At 42.3% G+C, this 17,606-nt stretch overlaps 1 protein-coding gene across 1 annotated transcript; it reads right to left on the minus strand.

Annotated features, from left to right (window-relative positions):
- Nucleotides 1-597: 597 nt before the first annotated feature.
- On the minus strand, nucleotides 598-15,468 carry p2rx7 (purinergic receptor P2X, ligand-gated ion channel, 7). Its single transcript, XM_080766644.1, has 13 exons — nucleotides 15,184-15,468; nucleotides 14,190-14,340; nucleotides 12,437-12,508; nucleotides 11,028-11,100; nucleotides 9,756-9,852; nucleotides 8,399-8,479; nucleotides 7,629-7,764; nucleotides 7,336-7,472; nucleotides 6,327-6,417; nucleotides 4,862-4,927; nucleotides 4,432-4,536; nucleotides 3,898-4,005; nucleotides 598-2,467 (listed from the first exon to the last, which is right to left on the minus strand). Exons 1-13 carry the CDS (start codon nucleotides 15,300-15,302, stop codon nucleotides 1,919-1,921), a joined length of 1,785 nt encoding a protein of 594 aa, XP_080622770.1. The 5' UTR covers nucleotides 15,303-15,468; the 3' UTR covers nucleotides 598-1,918.
- Between the last annotated feature and the right edge of the window lie 2,138 nt (nucleotides 15,469-17,606).

Genomic DNA, 17,606 nt, shown 5'->3' on the forward strand with positions numbered 1-17,606 from the left:
AGGCGTTCCCGCATAACTTCCGGGTATGATGATGATGTCACGCTCATACCCTCTATATGCTTTTGCAAAAAAGGGGGAGGTGTCCTGAGTACACTCCATAGACACATACAAAACAGAAAAAGTACAAAAATCACGCAATCCATCTTTAATATGTTAGCAAAGTCAAACTGCAGGCCTATCTAATGTACTGAACGTTAGTAGTGTAGTTGTTTGGGTTCCTTGATGAGTCTCAACACAATTAAATCCTCAGTGTCCATTATAGTACACTCAATGTACAGGATTGCATACAGTGTATTCCGTAATGGCAGTCAGGCATGGTAATTAAGGCTATCCAACGTTGAAGCTGCCACTACCTACTGGCGAAAAGTGGAACTGCAGCACTTTCATGGAGGTGGACGGACGTTCATGACGTCATGTGCGTAACGTGCGTCATGCTAGTCTAGGCTAAACTTCCGCGTTATATATGAGTTATAATTGTACTTCCGGCAGTATTCCGGGTGCTTCAAAACGCCACTGAGCAACTTCTATTGAAATGAATAGCGGAATGGTCTAACGCTCCGGTTCGGTCTTTATTACTCTATGGTTTTCTGCCCCACGAAGGCAGGGGCTGGAAGGAGCGCCGTGGCTTGTGATTGGGTGAGGCAGGGGCTGGAAGGAGCGCCGTGGCTTGTGATTGGGTGAGGCAGGGGCTGGAAGGAGCGCCGTGGCTTGTGATTGGGTGAGGCAGGGGCTGGAAGGAGCGCCGTGGCTTGTGATTGGGTGAGACGGGGCCGTCAGTGGGGTATGGACGGAGTGCTCCGCTGTGTTCATTGTAGTCTATGGGGGCATTTATGGGGCAAGGATTAATACTCTTCTGTGCCTGTCGGATCGCAACTCCAACGAGGCTGAGTCGGCTCAAGCGAACTTTGCAACGTTCGACGCGGCAACTCGCTCCCTTTAGCTCGCTCGTGGCTCAAGTTCGCCCCTCGGTCGCGGTCTAGAACTATAGGGCGAAAGTCCCTCCCTTCGTGGGTGAAAGGTAGTGCCGCACGATTCTTGCTCAAATGTGAATGTCGATTTTCCTCTACAAGAATTGAGATCACGATTCTCACACGATTCTCATTCTTTTCCATGAAAACATGTGTCTGTAGTTGCTGAACATTACTACAATCAAAATGTGTCACCTGGAGCCAACCAGCTTGTGGCTTTAAACAGACAACATCAAAGAGCTTGACTTAAACATCTCTCTCTTGTAGAAAAAACATAAGAGTACCTGAAATTAATTGGACCGCCAACTACAGTGCTGCACGACTCTTTTTTTAATCGATTATCGATGTGCAGCACTAGCGAAAGTCCCTCCCCTTGTGGTGCAGAAAACTGTGTCGCGTAAGAAGTGATTCCCTTAATTTGCAGTCAGTGGGTTACGGTACATAAATTCTGTTTTGCTTTGGCAATGTAAACGTATGTATGTATGTATGTTTTCTCATGCCAATAAAGCCCTTTGAATTGAATTGGGTTAATTGGAGCAGTGGTTCCCAAAGTGGGGTCCATGACGGAGTTCCAGGGGGTCCCCAGCTAAATGATAGTTAGGAACCAAATGGACCCTTATGGGACTGTAACTCTGCGTGTACAAATGGAACCAAATGGACCCTAACGGGTCTATTTGTACACTCAGTACACACAGTTATATTAACAGTGATTTTACAATATACATTGGGGTCCCAGAGATAGACATGCCATAACATAGGGAATCGTAGCCTAATTCAGGTCAAACCGCGGGGGCCCTTGAAATGAAAATGGTTGAAGATCACTGCTAGAGCCATAAAAACCTTCTCTTATGGGGGACGGGTCCTTGGCATATATTTCAAATAGGGGTCCGCGTTCTAATGAGTGTCATTTTGGGGGTCCTTGACATGAAAAGGTTTGGGGAGCCACTAATTTAGAGTAAGCCCAGCGATGCAGCGGTCGTGGCAGGTCTGAACCCGCTGTACTGCCCGTCTGGGCTGGGATACTCCTTCCTGATCCTCGCCACACAGCAGCTGGGGGCGACGGGGTAGGTGTCCGCGGGCGGCACACCGAACCGCCAGCTGACGTACTGGCCGTACGCACAGCGGCGCAACAAGGCGCGATCATCGGTGCTCTCTGCCGCCACCTGATGGCGGAGCGGGTCGCGGTACAGAGCGATGGCCTCCAGCAGCGAGCGACGGGTCACCACCTGTTCGAAAACGGGAGAAGAGGTGATGCAGGGGCCGGGGGTCTTCCTGCAGCACAGCTGTTCCTGGACCAGGACGGAGGAGGGGCCGCAGCCACCACAACTACACCAGGCCGGAGCCGGACTACTGCTGGGCCCCGGCATGCTGCTGGAGCTGGGGCTAGAGGTGGGGTTGGGGCTGGGAACCGGGGTGGGAGGGTGGGACCGGGGCTGGCGTTCCACGTTGGTGAGTCCATGTTGTAACGCGCCCACCATGGCCAGGCGTCCTGCATCCTCCTTCGGTTCACAGTAACACAGACAGCACAAGAAATACACCAAATGTAACCCATAAAGACCTAAAAACTATGTTTCTATGTAGGAGCCCCAAATATGTATTTGGCCGCCGGACCCCCCATCTGAAAATATGTAGTTCCAGGAACCCCCCAGAAGCAAAGATTTGAGTAAAAAACTGTCACTCTGAAAGAATATATATTAAAAGATTTGCGCCTCATTTTCACGATTTAAAAAAAAATAGCAGAACCACGAGCTCGTAGTGCGGCACTCGGTGCCGCGCTATGAGCTTGTAGATCTGCTATTTTTCAATAGCTAATAACTAATAACATAATGCCTAATACACCAAAAGGGGTTCCCGCCCAGAATGGGTTAAGAGCCTCATCCGAATGCATTACAATTAAAATTTTAGACATTTAGCAGACGCTCTTAATCCAGAGCGATTTACAGTAGGCAAGAACAACACATGGTAATACATCAAATACATAGAAATAGTCATCAAGCATAAGCATATAAGCAAGCTAAGAACCTAACATCTGTCTAACAGTAGAATATCTGTACAATGAGTATACTGTACACTATAGAGTGCCATGTACATACAATGCTTATCTAAATTACATAAGTTTAGTCTTTGCATACGCCTGTAAGTTTGTCGAGGCTATAGTGGGCGGCAGTGGCTCAGGGGTAGAATGCCTGGATGGGAACCGCAAGGTTGCCAGTTCGAACCCGGGCTCCCCCAGAGTTACTGTCGAAGTGTCCTTGAGCAAGACACTGAACCCCTAATTGCTCCCGATGTGCTAGTTGGTGCCTTGCATGGTTTCCGCTGCCATCGGTGTGTGAATGGGTGAATGTAATGCACAATCTATGTAAAGCGCCTTGGATAAAGGCGCTATATAAATGCACCATTTACCATTTTATAGTGCAAGTTCTACGGCAAGTGCTTACAGATATATAGACAACTGTAAACATAGTATAGGCATAACTGTTAAGATAGGATGTTAATTAAATTGTATGAAACGTTGTGTCACTGGTATTTTATATAGTGTAAAATCTCCTTTTATTTTGGAACAACACTCTTCAATATCTGTGTGCTGTGTGCTGACCAGTGTTGATTTTGTCGACTAAAACCAAGACGAAAAATGTTTGTCGACTACCTTTTTTTCACTGACAAAAACGACATAAAAACGAAATAAAACCTAGGCCATAATGACTAAAACTAAGACTAAATATACTGTCAATTTAGTCAACAAATAAAAACTAGAAAAACTAGAAACTACTAAAATTGTATGACATTTAGTCGACTGAAACTAGACTAAACACTAAAACATGCCGGGTGTCTAAAATGTGACTAAAACTAAATGAAAACCATTCAAGAGACTGTTATATGACTAAAACTAAAACAGAAATTTGCAGCCAAAAACAACACTGGTGCTGACCTTGTACTGCTGTATGGACATGGGCTTGACGTCTTGTAAGCATTTCTTATGGGATCTCCGCACCAGTCGGATGTGATTCTCATCCACGAAGGAAACAGCGAGTATGCACTGGAACAAAGCAGAAGAAGGAAAACCACTGTCTCGTCACGTATATTCCACCAGAATTAAGGGGTGCACGATTATGAAATTATGACCGATATTTGCAGGGCCATAATCTGCCGATACCGATTCTGACCGATTCCGATATTATACAGAGGACCAAATGGAGAACCAAATGGACACTAACAGGTCAATTTGGTTCCATTTATCCATTTATTAAATTAACATTAAACGAGGGGCGGCAAATAAATGGTCGGTTGCATATCAAACTGGGGGTCCTTGAAATTAAAATGGTTGGAAATCACTGCTAGGGCCGTAAACATCTTCTCTTATGGGGGTCCCAGTATCTCAGCTGGCGGTCTGCGGGCTAATTAGGGTCAATTTGGGGGTCCTTGACATGAAAAGGTTTGGGAACCAACCACAATGTCTCATTACCTGCTGTTTGTCATGGACCGGCTCTACTTTCTTCTCGGAGTAGTTTTGTCTGGCCTCTATGGTGTAACAGCTGGTTCCAATGAGCCAGTCGATGAGCATAGTGGTCTGGTGGTATGAGGAGGAAACACATCATTATATGTCGGTGTGAGGTATTTAGTTCACCGTGGCTCTTAGGACAGATTCACACTATGGTCCCGGATGCACACTCGGGACAGATGTTGTGGTCAGTGTGAATGCTGCTGCGCTAGCTGAGCGGTCCTCGTGTGGATCACCCAACTGTTCTCCGGACCACATGGAGGTATAGTCTCTGTGCCGATTAAAGTGTACTCGGGACATGGGTTTTAGTTTAGTTGACTAATGTTTGAACATGTTTGTGTTCCCTGATCATTTTTGTTTTGTCAACAGACAATGTTGACATGTCATCTCTCACCAGGGCGTAGTACGACAGCGTTGATCCAACGTAGATGATGAGCTGGATGAAGCTGAACTGTCCTGCCTTAAACGGGACAGAACACAATGATTTACACCAGCCAGCATGTCATTGAAATACACATTACACAGTGACACATCATTGTCTTAGACCAGTGGTTCCCAATGTGGGGTCCGGGGACCCCCAGGGGTCCTTGAGGGAGTTCCAGGGGGTCCCCAGCTAAATGATAGTTTTGAACCAAATGGACCCTTATGGGTCTGTAACTCTGAGGCCGCTTTTTCACTGGTAGGTTCCCAATGGGAACCGGTTCAGTTCTTTTTGGGTTTTAGTCCATTAGCCAGAGCTTGAAAATTGGAACGTTAATTATGAATTGAGTGGGGAAAACTATACCTACCGGCTACCGGTACAGGGATGAATAGTTTTCATGATCCTCATTTTACTTGTATTGATCCTATAAACAATTTAATATAAGTCTAGTTTGTCCCGCCACCAATACATCATACGTACAATCAATCACCGACAGGCTAAAGTTCAATATCGCTAGTTACCTTTCCTTTTTTAATGTCATTCTCTCCGCATGTAATCCTAAATAAATACAAACAATACACAAAGAATTGGTGGAATTTCTGAACTTCAGTCAAGTAATTGTCATTCTCAATTTCTTATAAATTTCATTTGTTTTTTCTATATTAAAGTTATACATGTTTTAATTATTCCCTTGTTTGTTTTGTTTTTTTTGTACAGTATCTTCCTGCATGTATCAGAATTTGTGTATTTATTTTTTATTAATCACCTTGATATGATGTGCAAATAAATGAAAACCATTGTGTTCTGCATAGAGTGTCTTTTCTGCCAAAAAAAAAGAAATACACTCCCATAAAAAGAAGAAAAATAAATATCCCACAATTTTTGTAACCCATTTCTGAGCAACGGACTGACCTCATGCTTCCTTCATGCATGAGGAGTCCAAGCCACTTATTTTCACCTGACAGAGGGGAGTTTCCCCCGGCCGGACGTAGCGTGTGGAAGGAACAAGTTATTCCGACCAGTTCCTTTCCCCTCCATCAGGCGCCCCGGCTGGCCAGGGGGAGGCAGTTCAGGTAAGTCTAATTTGTACTTCAATCACGACGCTGCGGTAAATCACTCGTCACCCATGGTAAATAAATAACTGATTTCCATCGCTTGGAAATCAGTTATTTATGACACCTCTATGATGCAACAAGACATAAATTAGGCTTAGATTCGTAGAATCATTCAGTACTGGGGGCACGATGGCACAGTCAGTAGTGCTATCGCCTCTCCCCCCCCCCCCCCCCCCCCCCCGTCAGGTGAAAAGAAGCAGCTTGGACTCCTCATCCATAGAAGGAAGTGTAGCACCCAGGATTACATTAGATAATTGAGACTGGGTGAAAGAAATGGGTTGCAAAATCGTGGGATAAAAAAAGAAGAGCATACAGTACGATACCTTTCCAAACACCATGACGTCAAACCTGATTCCAAATGCTTTGTATAACGTGCGCTCCTCAACTCCGTTCACAGAGGCATACCTCGCAAACCTGGTGATGAGAGACAGTAACAGTAATGCAACACTGACAGTACCCTCCAAAATAATCATATTTGTAGTGGGGACCCCCCAAAATAATCTTATTTGAACTGGGGGACCCCCCAAAATAATCATATTTGAACTGGGGACCCCCCAAAATAATCATATTTGATGGGGACCCGCCAAAATAGTCATATTTGAACTGGGGACCCCCCCAGACTGATGAGCACTTAGAATGTAGTAGTTAATTTGCGAGACCAGTTTCTATTGTATAATTTCTTGACTACCGTACTTTTGATGCCATAATGGTCTTTTTTTCTTTTTTCTTTTGGGTGGTAAGCTACACCTTAAATGCATTAATAAAGATCGTGTGGGGGCACGTGGCACAGTTGGTAGTGCTGTCGTCCCACAGCTTGAAGGTCCTGGGTTCGATTCCCGCTTGGGACGCTGTGGATGCTGGCGGCGTGTTTCCTCCTCCGCGTCATCAGTGCCCATACCCGAAGGCGGGGTTGGTGAAAGGGCCTTTCTGTGTGGAGTTTGCATGTTCTCTCCGTGTCCCCTAGGGTAGGTACCCTCACAGAAAACATGCAGTAATCCTGGTCACTAAACTGCCTCCCCCTGGCCAGCCGGGGCACCTGATGGAGGGGAAAGGAACTGGTTGGAATAACGTGTTCCTTCCATGCGCTACGTCCAACCAGGGAAACTCCCCCCTGTCAGGTGCAAAGGAGCAACTTGGACACTAAGGCATGAAGGAAGCATGAGTTCAAGTCCGTTGCTCTCCCCTTGTCCCCCATATATGGGGACTAGGTTGGTGGAGGGTGTGTAGAGCCCAGGATCACATTAGATGATTGACACAGGGGTGAAAAATGGGTTACAAAATCGTGGGATAAAAAATATATATTAGAAAAATAATAATAATAAAGATCGTCACCTGAAGTTGAGGCCGGGGTAAAGTGTCCTGTTGCTCTCCTTCTCGTCCAGCCGTCGGAACGAGTACTTAGGCAAACATCTCTGCACGAACCGGTCGAGGTTGCAGTCCCAGTTGATTTGAATGGCAATGACGCCTCCCTGTGCTCATTGTTGTGAAGACAGACAGCACAACACCTTGGTTTAGAAATAGGTGGGATCAGGGAGACAGTGGCACCCATTCATACACATTTACAGTGTCTGTTGTACATTTTAGAGTATTTTATTGAATAAATAGGCGTTTAGAAACAGAATCACCTCCACGGCCATCTGTGAGAAGGTCTCCCCGGCCTCTCGTACGATGTCCCCCAGTCTGAAGATGGGACACAGGGGGTCGTTTCTCCGCTGACAACTCTTCAGGTACGCGTCGTTCATGTTTGGGAGAATGTTCCTTCTGTTAAGTCAAAAGAGAGACCCATAAAACCCATTCTGGACGGGAAAACCCCTTTTGGTGTTTTAAGCATTATGTTAGACTTTAGCTGTTTAAAAACAGGAGATCTACAAGCTCATAGTGTGGCACCGAGACAGTGCCGTGCTACGAGCTTGTAGATCTGCTATTTTTTTAAAGTCCTGAAAATGTGGCGCGAATCTTTGAATGCATATTCTTTCAGAGCGAACGTTTTTCACTCAAATCTTTGCTTCTGCGGGGTCCCAGGAACAACATATTTTCAGATGGGGGACAATTACATACAACGACATTTGTAGAATCGTCCTCAGGTCTAAATGGGTAACAGAGAGGTACGCCAGACTTGGCAGGTACAGTATTCAAATGTTTTTTTAATTATTGCGTTGAATATTGCAACTATGATAATAATAATCGTCATGACGTGCCTACAGTTGCAGCTTTTCATGTATTGTATTCTTTGGCATAATTATGTTCACATTCAGATTTGAATATTTTGGTTAAGGTGAAGGCATTACAGGAAGAAATATGGCACTTGAAATCATCGAATGGCAATTAATATTATTATGACTCTAATCTCAGAGCTTCATTTCAAATGTCACCAACACCCATGAAGCATACTCACCGTATGTAGTTAAATGCTGGGAATCTGATGTTGTTTTTTATAAGGACTGTGAAATTCTCCGCTGCAGCCAGCAGAGCAGGCCTAGATGGAAGGAAAATCACTTTGAGTATTTGTTTGCTTGTTTGCTGTTTGTGTGTCGCATTCCATCATTAAATGTGGCTCTTTTTGATACAGATACAGAGACAGAAAGATGTAAATATGAAATAAATGCTTAAACATGTAGCTAGGAGTAATGTTAGTATGTTAGTAGCTTGGAGTAATGTAATTTCTCCAAAACTGGTGGGTCAAACTGAACAACCAACATGTCAATTTGAAGCTATGCTTTCATATGACATGAAGAAATTAACATAACAAAATAAAGAATGACTTAGAAAGACTTAGCCTCGGTCAGAAACTGTCACACTAATGTCAAGCAACTATACTTTTGACTCACAGATACAAGGAACATTAATTAGATGAGTCATAAGCGCCCTACGTCACGAGTGGTGGAAAAAGTACTCTGTTTTTTACTTAAGTAAAAGTGTCAATATTCAAAATGAACTTGAGCAAAAGTACAAAAGTATTGGTTTCAAAATGTACTTAAAGTACCAAAAGTAAAAGTACTCATTGTGCAGAATGTCATCCATTCACACACACATTCATACACCTTTACATAGATTGTGCATTCCATTCACCCATTCACACATACACCTTTGCATGCACATTCACCCACTCACACACACATCCACACACCATGGCAGGGGAAACCATGCAAGGCACCAACCTGCACATCGGGAGCAATTAGCTAAGTCCGTCCCCAACCCGTCCTTGTCCAATAGGCATGTTAGCAGTGAGGAGCCAGGACAAGTTGATCTTCTCCCCCATTAAATGACGGGATTTCTCCATATAAATAATCGATCATTTCAGTAGCAAGCCCATCAAAATGTCTTCTATATCTATTCAACCAGGCCTGCAGTAGGCTATGCACTGGACAAAATGTGTCCAGTGCATGAAAACATGAAAACTGATGCCATGCACATTAAATGTGCATGGCATCAGTTTTCATGTTGCACGGTCTGACTGTGGTCATTAGTATTATTGCCATCACCTGGGTGGGTCAGTCGTGTAACTTTCACGATGTTAAGCCGTGTATATGTTCAACAACAAAGCCATGCAAAATAACATTGACCGCTATGAGGTGACGAAATCTTGACCTGCATAGAAACAGTTGCGGTTCCCGTCCGGTCCCTCTACCGGCCACTCTACCCCTGAACCACTGCCATTTTATGAACAAAATATTGTTGTTGTTTTTAATCGTGTGCAATTTTGTTCTGGGCACCACACTGAGTGATGTGTTGTTGATTGGATTGGGGTTTACCGTGGCGGTTTCCTTCGGGCTTCTACGGGGCACCACGCTGACACCTCACAGGTCTTTCTCATCACATCAGATTTGACGCACGAACCGGTCTGAAGCCCTGGAAGAGGACAAAAAACACACCTGTGTGAAGTGAGCGGTGCATCTCTACTTTTATTGCTATAGTTACTGTAGTGGACATAGCTGTTCCTACTCCAAACACACATAGGGACATACGGACACACGAAGCCAGTCATTGGAGCGGTGTGCACCACTCAAAACATAGCCTGTGTGTGGTCCTCACTACTGGTAACCTGCACGCCATTCACAATGTTCTCTTCTTAAAAGCTGGAGCACCCCTGAAGAAAATAGGAACACAAAATAGCACCCCTGAGCTTCCTTCCTCCATGACTGTGGTTTTGTCACATAGGCACACCTTTATGAGGGTGGTGGGGGTGTTCTCAGAACAGGTATTCAAATGCTAATATGGTGGCTTTTGTTTTTATAAGCGATCGCCACAATTACGATACAATAGACATTCATTAATTCTTTACTTTACTGTTGACCACTGTGTTTATTAGCAAATTGTAAATAAAGTACCAAACGAAAAACAAAAAGGGGTTTGGGCACCCCTGACAGTTATAAGGAGAATTCGCGGCCTGGGCACCTTGGGTAGCGCGAGTCTGGCAGTGTGCCGCAGGTTCGACTCCCGATCCCGACGGACTTTACTGCATGTCACTCCCCCATTTACCGTCAGCCTACTGTCTGTCCCTCTATAAAAATATATAAAATAAAGGCGAAAGCTGCAAAAAAAACATATATATATTTTTTGTTTAATCAATTTTCCTTGAGGGAGTTCCAGGGAGTCCCCAGCTAAATGGTAGATAGTATAGGAACCAAATGGACCCTTATGGGTCTGTAACTCAGAGTATGGTTCCATTTGTACACTCTCTCAGAGTTAAATTATCATTGATTTTACAATATACATTTCTGTCCCAGAGGTAGAAATGCCATTAAATGGGGGTCCGTAGCCTAATGCAGGTCAAACTGGGGGTTGTTGAAATGATAGTGGTTGATAATCACTAGAGCCGTAAAAGATTTGAGAAGGGAAGTGACTGGCTGTGACGGTGACCTTTCTCAACACGGAGAAGTGAAAGTTGTTGCAACATCATGTCTGATGTCTGACAGATATCCTCTTCATCTCGTACAAACGGCTAATTCAACAGAGCTAATTCAACAAAGCAACAAAGTACAGTATAATACTATAAGTATAAGCAATCAAAAACAGTACTGTACCGTGGCTGTGTTGGTCCCAGGCTCCTTTCTCACAGTCTGTATCAGTACGACATGGTTTGCCACCAGGGGGAACCTGTAATGTAAGTACAGTAAGCAGTGATGGGGAAAAGGTTCAAAAGTATTGGCATCAAAATGTACTTAAAAGTACCCAAATTAAAGTACTTATCATGCAGAATGTTTACTCATTTCATTAGTTTCCAAATGTATATTAAAAGTCTTTTGATATACAAAAGCTCACAATATGTCGCTTTCAAATGGCCAAAATGTATATAGTAGGGCTGAAGTGGTTACTGTATGTTTTGTAATAATAATCAAAGTCTAGTAACTAAAGTAACTAGTAACTAAAGATTTCAAATAAATGTATTTTGGATCAGAGTTGTATAGTGGAGTAGAAGTAAAAGTATTGGAAATCAAGTAATACTTGAGTAGTTCTAATACTACTCAAATACTTCAAAATTGCACAGTATTTGAGTAAATGTACTTTGTTACTTTCCAGTACTGCTGTAATGTAAGCAGCACCACTGAAAGATTAGCAGGCGTTGAGATCAGTGGCTGAGGCCAGTGTTGAATTTGTCGACTAAAACTATGACTAATGTTGGTCATAGTTGTTGACTAAATGACTAATAGTTGGTCGACTACCTTTTTTCACTGACGAAAACTAAATGGAAACAAAATGAACTAAGCTATGATGACTAAAACTAAGACTAAAAATGTTGACAATTTCGTCAACAAATAAAAGTTGTAAGTGTAAATTCAGGGTAATTCCGACAGAGCATTAGTCCGACGTGCGGGAACTGCTCGAACATGCGCTGCTCCTGTGCTTGCGGTTATGGTTAGGTTAGGGTTTGAGGTATAGGTTGTCGTTTGTCGGACCAATGACTTGTCTGAACTAAGTATTGCACCCGTAAAATCAGCCATTACGACGGCATCAAGGGATAATACAGGCAAGGCCAAATACATTTTAGTCGAATAAAACTAGACTAACACTAAAAACATTCCAGGTGACTAAAATGTGATGAAAACTAAATGAAAACTATGACTAAAATCAAAAGGGGCTACCAAAATCAACACGGATTGACATATTGATGTCATGATCGATAACGATAACTAATACCAATAGGATGTTTCAAAATGTAAAGGTTTCAAACCGTGTATATGATAAGTTCTTCTTATTTTTCCATAAAAGTGTATATTTGTATGTCTTTCAAATGTTCTGATGAATTGAAAATGGAGAACCCTTATGTAAACAAGTCTTGGTTTTATCCTCGTAGCAGATTTCCTTTCCTTGAACTGTACCCATTCTGTAAACTTTAGCCAACTAAGTTATTACTTGTAGTGATGATGACGATGATGACGACAGTAATAATAATAATAATAATAATAATAATAATAATATGAAAGTACGGTACCTCTGGGCATTTCCCTTGCTTTTGGTTCTTTGTAACAATGACGTTGGTCACCACGAAAAATGAATTCTTCTCCTAAAACGTAAAAACGAACAAAAGAAAGACACAAATTGATTATATCCGATGATGAAACCATACCTGTATATGGGCAACTGGCGGCCCGGGGGCCACATGCGACCCCCACCATCCCTTAATGTGGCCCACAGGTTAATATCAGAATACTAGATTATTGATTTCAGCTGCTACAATTCCAAACATGGAAACATGACCCGCTGGAATTACTTTAGTCTATGTAGCTAATGACTAGTATTAAAATGTTATTCTATTTTTTATGTGCACTGTATTTAGTTCATATAAGTTAACATAACTATAACTAAAAACGAAATGCATTTGAAATGTAATAACATTTTTAACTTTTCAGGATTGCAATTCAAAAATGACAAAGCTTCTAGGAACATCTTTACTCTATGGCTCTGGTCTAGAGGTAAAGGCTTTTACACGACAGAGTACAGCATCTTGCAATGGGTCTGGTCCACAAGATTCGACACACCACCATGTACCTGTCTAAATACTTCCTTAATGTCAACGAAGTCCACACACACAACACCAGAGGGAGCTCAACAAAAATCATGTGTCCCGCCTAAATAAACAAATAAATAAATCTGTAACCCAGATTCTGCACAAATAAGGGACTAAATTAATTTCGCTCCTATGCCACCAAAATGTGGAACGCCCTACCAACAGTCATTAAGACATGTGAATCCCTTTGAGACCTTCTCTTACATATGTGACCGAGAGATCAGTCCTAACCCGTTCAGTGCTGTGTTTGGGGTGGTCCCTGGTGAAATGACTGCATCAGTTGCCCAATCCGACGCCATAGCCTTCTCCTCCCTATTGGCCCGACGCCTTATTCTGTTCAATTGGAAATCAGCTACGCATCGACGCTGGGTCGGAGATGTGATGGCACACCTAAAACTTGAAAAGCTTAAATATTCTACCAGGGGCTCCGCCCAGAAATTCTATAAGGTCTGGCAGCCATTTTTGGACTACTTCAAACAAAAATTCCCGGCTGAGGATGTTCAGGTGTAGGACTGCTTTCGAAAGGTTCAATTATTCTTGTTTGGCAAGTGACGATCTATTTGAGAACATTGTAGTGTAATGCAATATGACATGACCTTGTTACCTTTTTATTTTATTTTTGCCTTATTTTATTGTGTCTGTTTTGGTCCTGTATTTCAGTCTTTTATCTTTATTTTTATTATTTACTTAATTTTCTTTATGTAGTGTATGCTCATGTATAGTCTAGTTGTGTGTGTATGCATATATGTTGGTGTGTGCTGAAAAATCAATAAAAACAATTAAAAAAAATAAAATAAAAAAGACATGTGAATCCCTTGACTACTTCAAAACCACTCTCAAAGGGCACCTACGGACGGCTGCAATTCGAAACTGGCCCCCGTAAAATCGGAATCCCCCACCCACCCCTTTTTCCCCTCACTGTATGTTTTCTTTTTCCCTTTTTACCTCCTCTTTGATGATTTCCTGATTTTGGCTAGATAGAAGTATTATATTTGTACGTCTCTAAATCTTATGATGAATTGAAAATGGTGGATCCTATTGTAAACAAGTGTAAGGCTTTATGGTGTCGTCCACAGTTAACAGTCTTTGTATTGAGTTGTGCTTGAAATGTACTGTAATACAAACTGTTAACAAATACTTAAACCAACCAATCAATCAATTCCCTTCAGACACTCACGTGCACAGGACCACTGTAGTCTACGACGTCCCAGACCACGTCATCGAGAACACCTGGCAGGCTGATCATGGCCACTCCCTTCACCTTGGTGGTGACAGAACTCACCACCAAGTCAAATTCCTGGTAGCTTTTATTCCACAGCAGCATCATGCTGTAAAATAAATTGTAGATTTCCTAACACATATAACATTTAAAAACACAGTGAAGCAGCTTTCTGCTTCTACGGGGCCGACGGCGTGGAACAAACTCCCACTATACCTTCGACAGGCAGCATCTGTAGACATTTTTAAAACACAGCTCAAGACCTACTTCTACACTCTTGCTTTTAGTTGAGCTTTTAAAATCGTTAGTTATTCTTGTCCTCACTGTATTGCATCACTGCTATGCAGTGGTGGAAAGTAACTAAGTACTTTAACTTAAGTACTGTACTGTACAATTTTGAGGTATTTGTACTTTACTTGAGTATTTCCAATTTCCAATACTTTTACTTATACTACCCAAAATTTGTACTTTTACTTCAATACAATTATTTGAAAACTTTAGTTACTATTTAATTCCTCTAAATGTTGTCTCTTGTCTCTATAAATGTAGTGTAGAAGATGCATAGTTATAGTACTTTTTAATTAAACAAAACCCTTATGTAAACAAGTCTTAGTGCTTTCCCTCATTTTAGCAGATTTTGTAATTGACCTGTATACTTTCTGCAAACTAAACACAATTTCCAATCAATCAATCAGTACTATAGTAATAGTACCACTTGACTAAATGAAAAAAGGCAATTTCCCAAATTGTTTTATTGGCATTACTAAAATATGTGGGAATGGGGCTACAAAATAAAATGTACGATAGTTTTCTTTCGTTTTTCTAAGCTTTCAGTAGCAGTAGGCTAGAAGGCTACACACTCGCTATGAAGATGTGTAGGCGTGCCTTATCCTGCTATGCAGCATGAGAAGTCATTTATATTATTGCCTGGATCATGGCCGTATATACTCACCAAATAAACATCAAAATGACTCCGTTCAGTGTCCATTTCAGAGAGCCGAGCCTGATGCTTTCTATCCTGACCAGTTTGTTTGTTTCGTACTGACAACAGCTAAGTAGCCTGCTTGGCATTTTGTTTGTGAGTGTGAAGGAATCTCTGACTCATTCCACCGGATCCCTCCTCGGCCCTCTCGTGGGGATGTAATGTTATGCGCGGCCGGGTGGGTCACATGTGCACAGCTGTGTGGTTTTTCTCTTCTTTCCCTCCTTGCCAATAACAAAGAGTCCATCAGTTAACTTCTCCCCCTTGTCTGTGCACTGCTGTGCTCCAACACAGTCAGTGACTCTCTTCAGCCAGATTCATTCAGTCAGTGCAGTGCGCGCACGCGCACGCACACACACACACACACACACACACACACACACACACATTGATATTTCAATCAATCTACTCACTAACGTTTCCTACAATCAAGCCGCAGTTGAAACAAACCCAGAAACCCTACGCCACTTTAGCATTAAACAAATCAATGTCGATCCGATTTAAAATAGTCAATACAGAATTGAACGTATAGGTGAAGAAACTTGCAGGCAGCTTGACAAATGCACAAATGTTTTTGCCTTTTGTTGAGTCAACTAATTCAAGAACATTGCAATAAGGTTGTAGCAGTGACGAGGGAAATGCAGGGTTCTCAAGTTGCAATGCAATGCTTTGTACACTAGATGGAGGCATTGTTATTGCCTATATGTCCCAGCCCAAAAAGTATGTGTAGGGCCAGCCTAAAGTGAAGAGGCCTACATAAAATTGCCTTAAACCTAAACGTTTAATCATTATTCTATTAGATAGCCTTTTATTAATATAATCTGTACAGGCGGGTGAGTGCTGCTGAACATTTATTTTTATTTAGTTTGCCTACAATATTCTTTGTTGACACCATACGGCATCTGTAGGCTATAGGAGGAACCATTATGGAGGGTGAAATGTTAACAATGGACCTCATCGGCCTGGGCCTGGCCTAGCGGTCCGGGCACTATATAGGCTCCTAATGCAGACTGACGACGCAGCTCTGGTTCGAGTCTCGTTCATGACGAACTTTGCTGTATGTCACTTACTCCCCGCGTCTCTCTCTCCCCTCATTACCTGTCTGTCTCCACTTTCCCCTAATAAAGGCAACACCCCCACCGCAAAATGATAGAGAGTTGGTAACCAAATGGACCCTTATTAGATCTTTAACTCTTGACAGTGTAAAATAAATGAAACCTTTACACTGTCAACAGTTCAATAATTGTTAATCATCTGCATTACTTAATTTACAAGAAGTCTACACGATTAGAGAATGTTATTTCCATTCCATGTTTGCCACAACAGCATGGAATTGTGTGTCAACGATAACAAAGTATTCTTTAGTTTTGCGTCTGAGAGGTTATCAGACGGTGGTCCGTGGATCAAATGGCATATAAACAATGGTCCTCGATATGAAAATGGTTGAAAACCACTGCGATAAGTGATTAGAAATGCGTCTAAAAGGTGGGATCGGCACAGTTCTCCCACAGAACACACACAACCAGCTCTCTCAAGTGCACAGTTCTCCATTTTAATTCAAGAAAAAAGCACGCTCGCCCCGGGTCAAATCCACCGACCTCTGAACAGTGACAGTCGCCACCAGGTATTCCTATAGGGGGGAGGGGGGTGGTCTGCCTTATGGGGGCCGTGTTGTTTTGGGACCTGTGTAACGAAATATGATTATTACCGCATAACGCACACATTTACATAAGAGCATTGTGTGGCTGCACATAGTGTTGTTTTTGGCAGCAAATTTTGATTTTAGTTTTAGTCGTAGTCTCTTGAATAGTTTTCATTTTGTCTTAGTCACATTCTAGTCACCCGGAATGTTTTTTTAGTCTAGTTTTAGTCGACTAAATGTCATAAGATTTCAGTCGACTAAATCTACAGGTGATTTAGTCGACTAACATGTGTTTTGGCGGGCCTTGATGCCGTCGTAATGGCTGATTTTACACTTGCTGAAAATAGCCGATCTACAAGCCCACAACGCGTCGCGCTGTGACGCGTTGTGAGCTTGTAGATCTGCTATTTTTAGCATGCAACCAAGTGTAAAATGACTTATACTGGATTTCTTGTCCACTAGTCCCTTCCTAAAATTTTAGTCTAGTTTTTATTTGTTGACGAAATTGTCACTATATTTTGTCTTAGTTTTAGTCATCATAGCTTAGTTTTAATTTAGTTTCCATTTAGTTTTCATCTGTGGAAAAAGGTAGTCGACGAACATTTTTCGTCTTAGTTTTAGTCGACGAAATCGTCATACATACATACATACAAGTAATTTACAAAATGAAAATGATCTTTAATGAACTATTCATACTTTTCATAGCATGGCGCTGTACAAGTTAGTGCATCCATAATTTGATAATTTCTAT

Source organism: Protomyctophum bolini (assembly GCF_963924005.1).
Source record: "Protomyctophum bolini genome assembly, chromosome: 6".
Lineage (NCBI taxonomy): Eukaryota > Metazoa > Chordata > Actinopteri > Myctophiformes > Myctophidae > Protomyctophum > Protomyctophum bolini.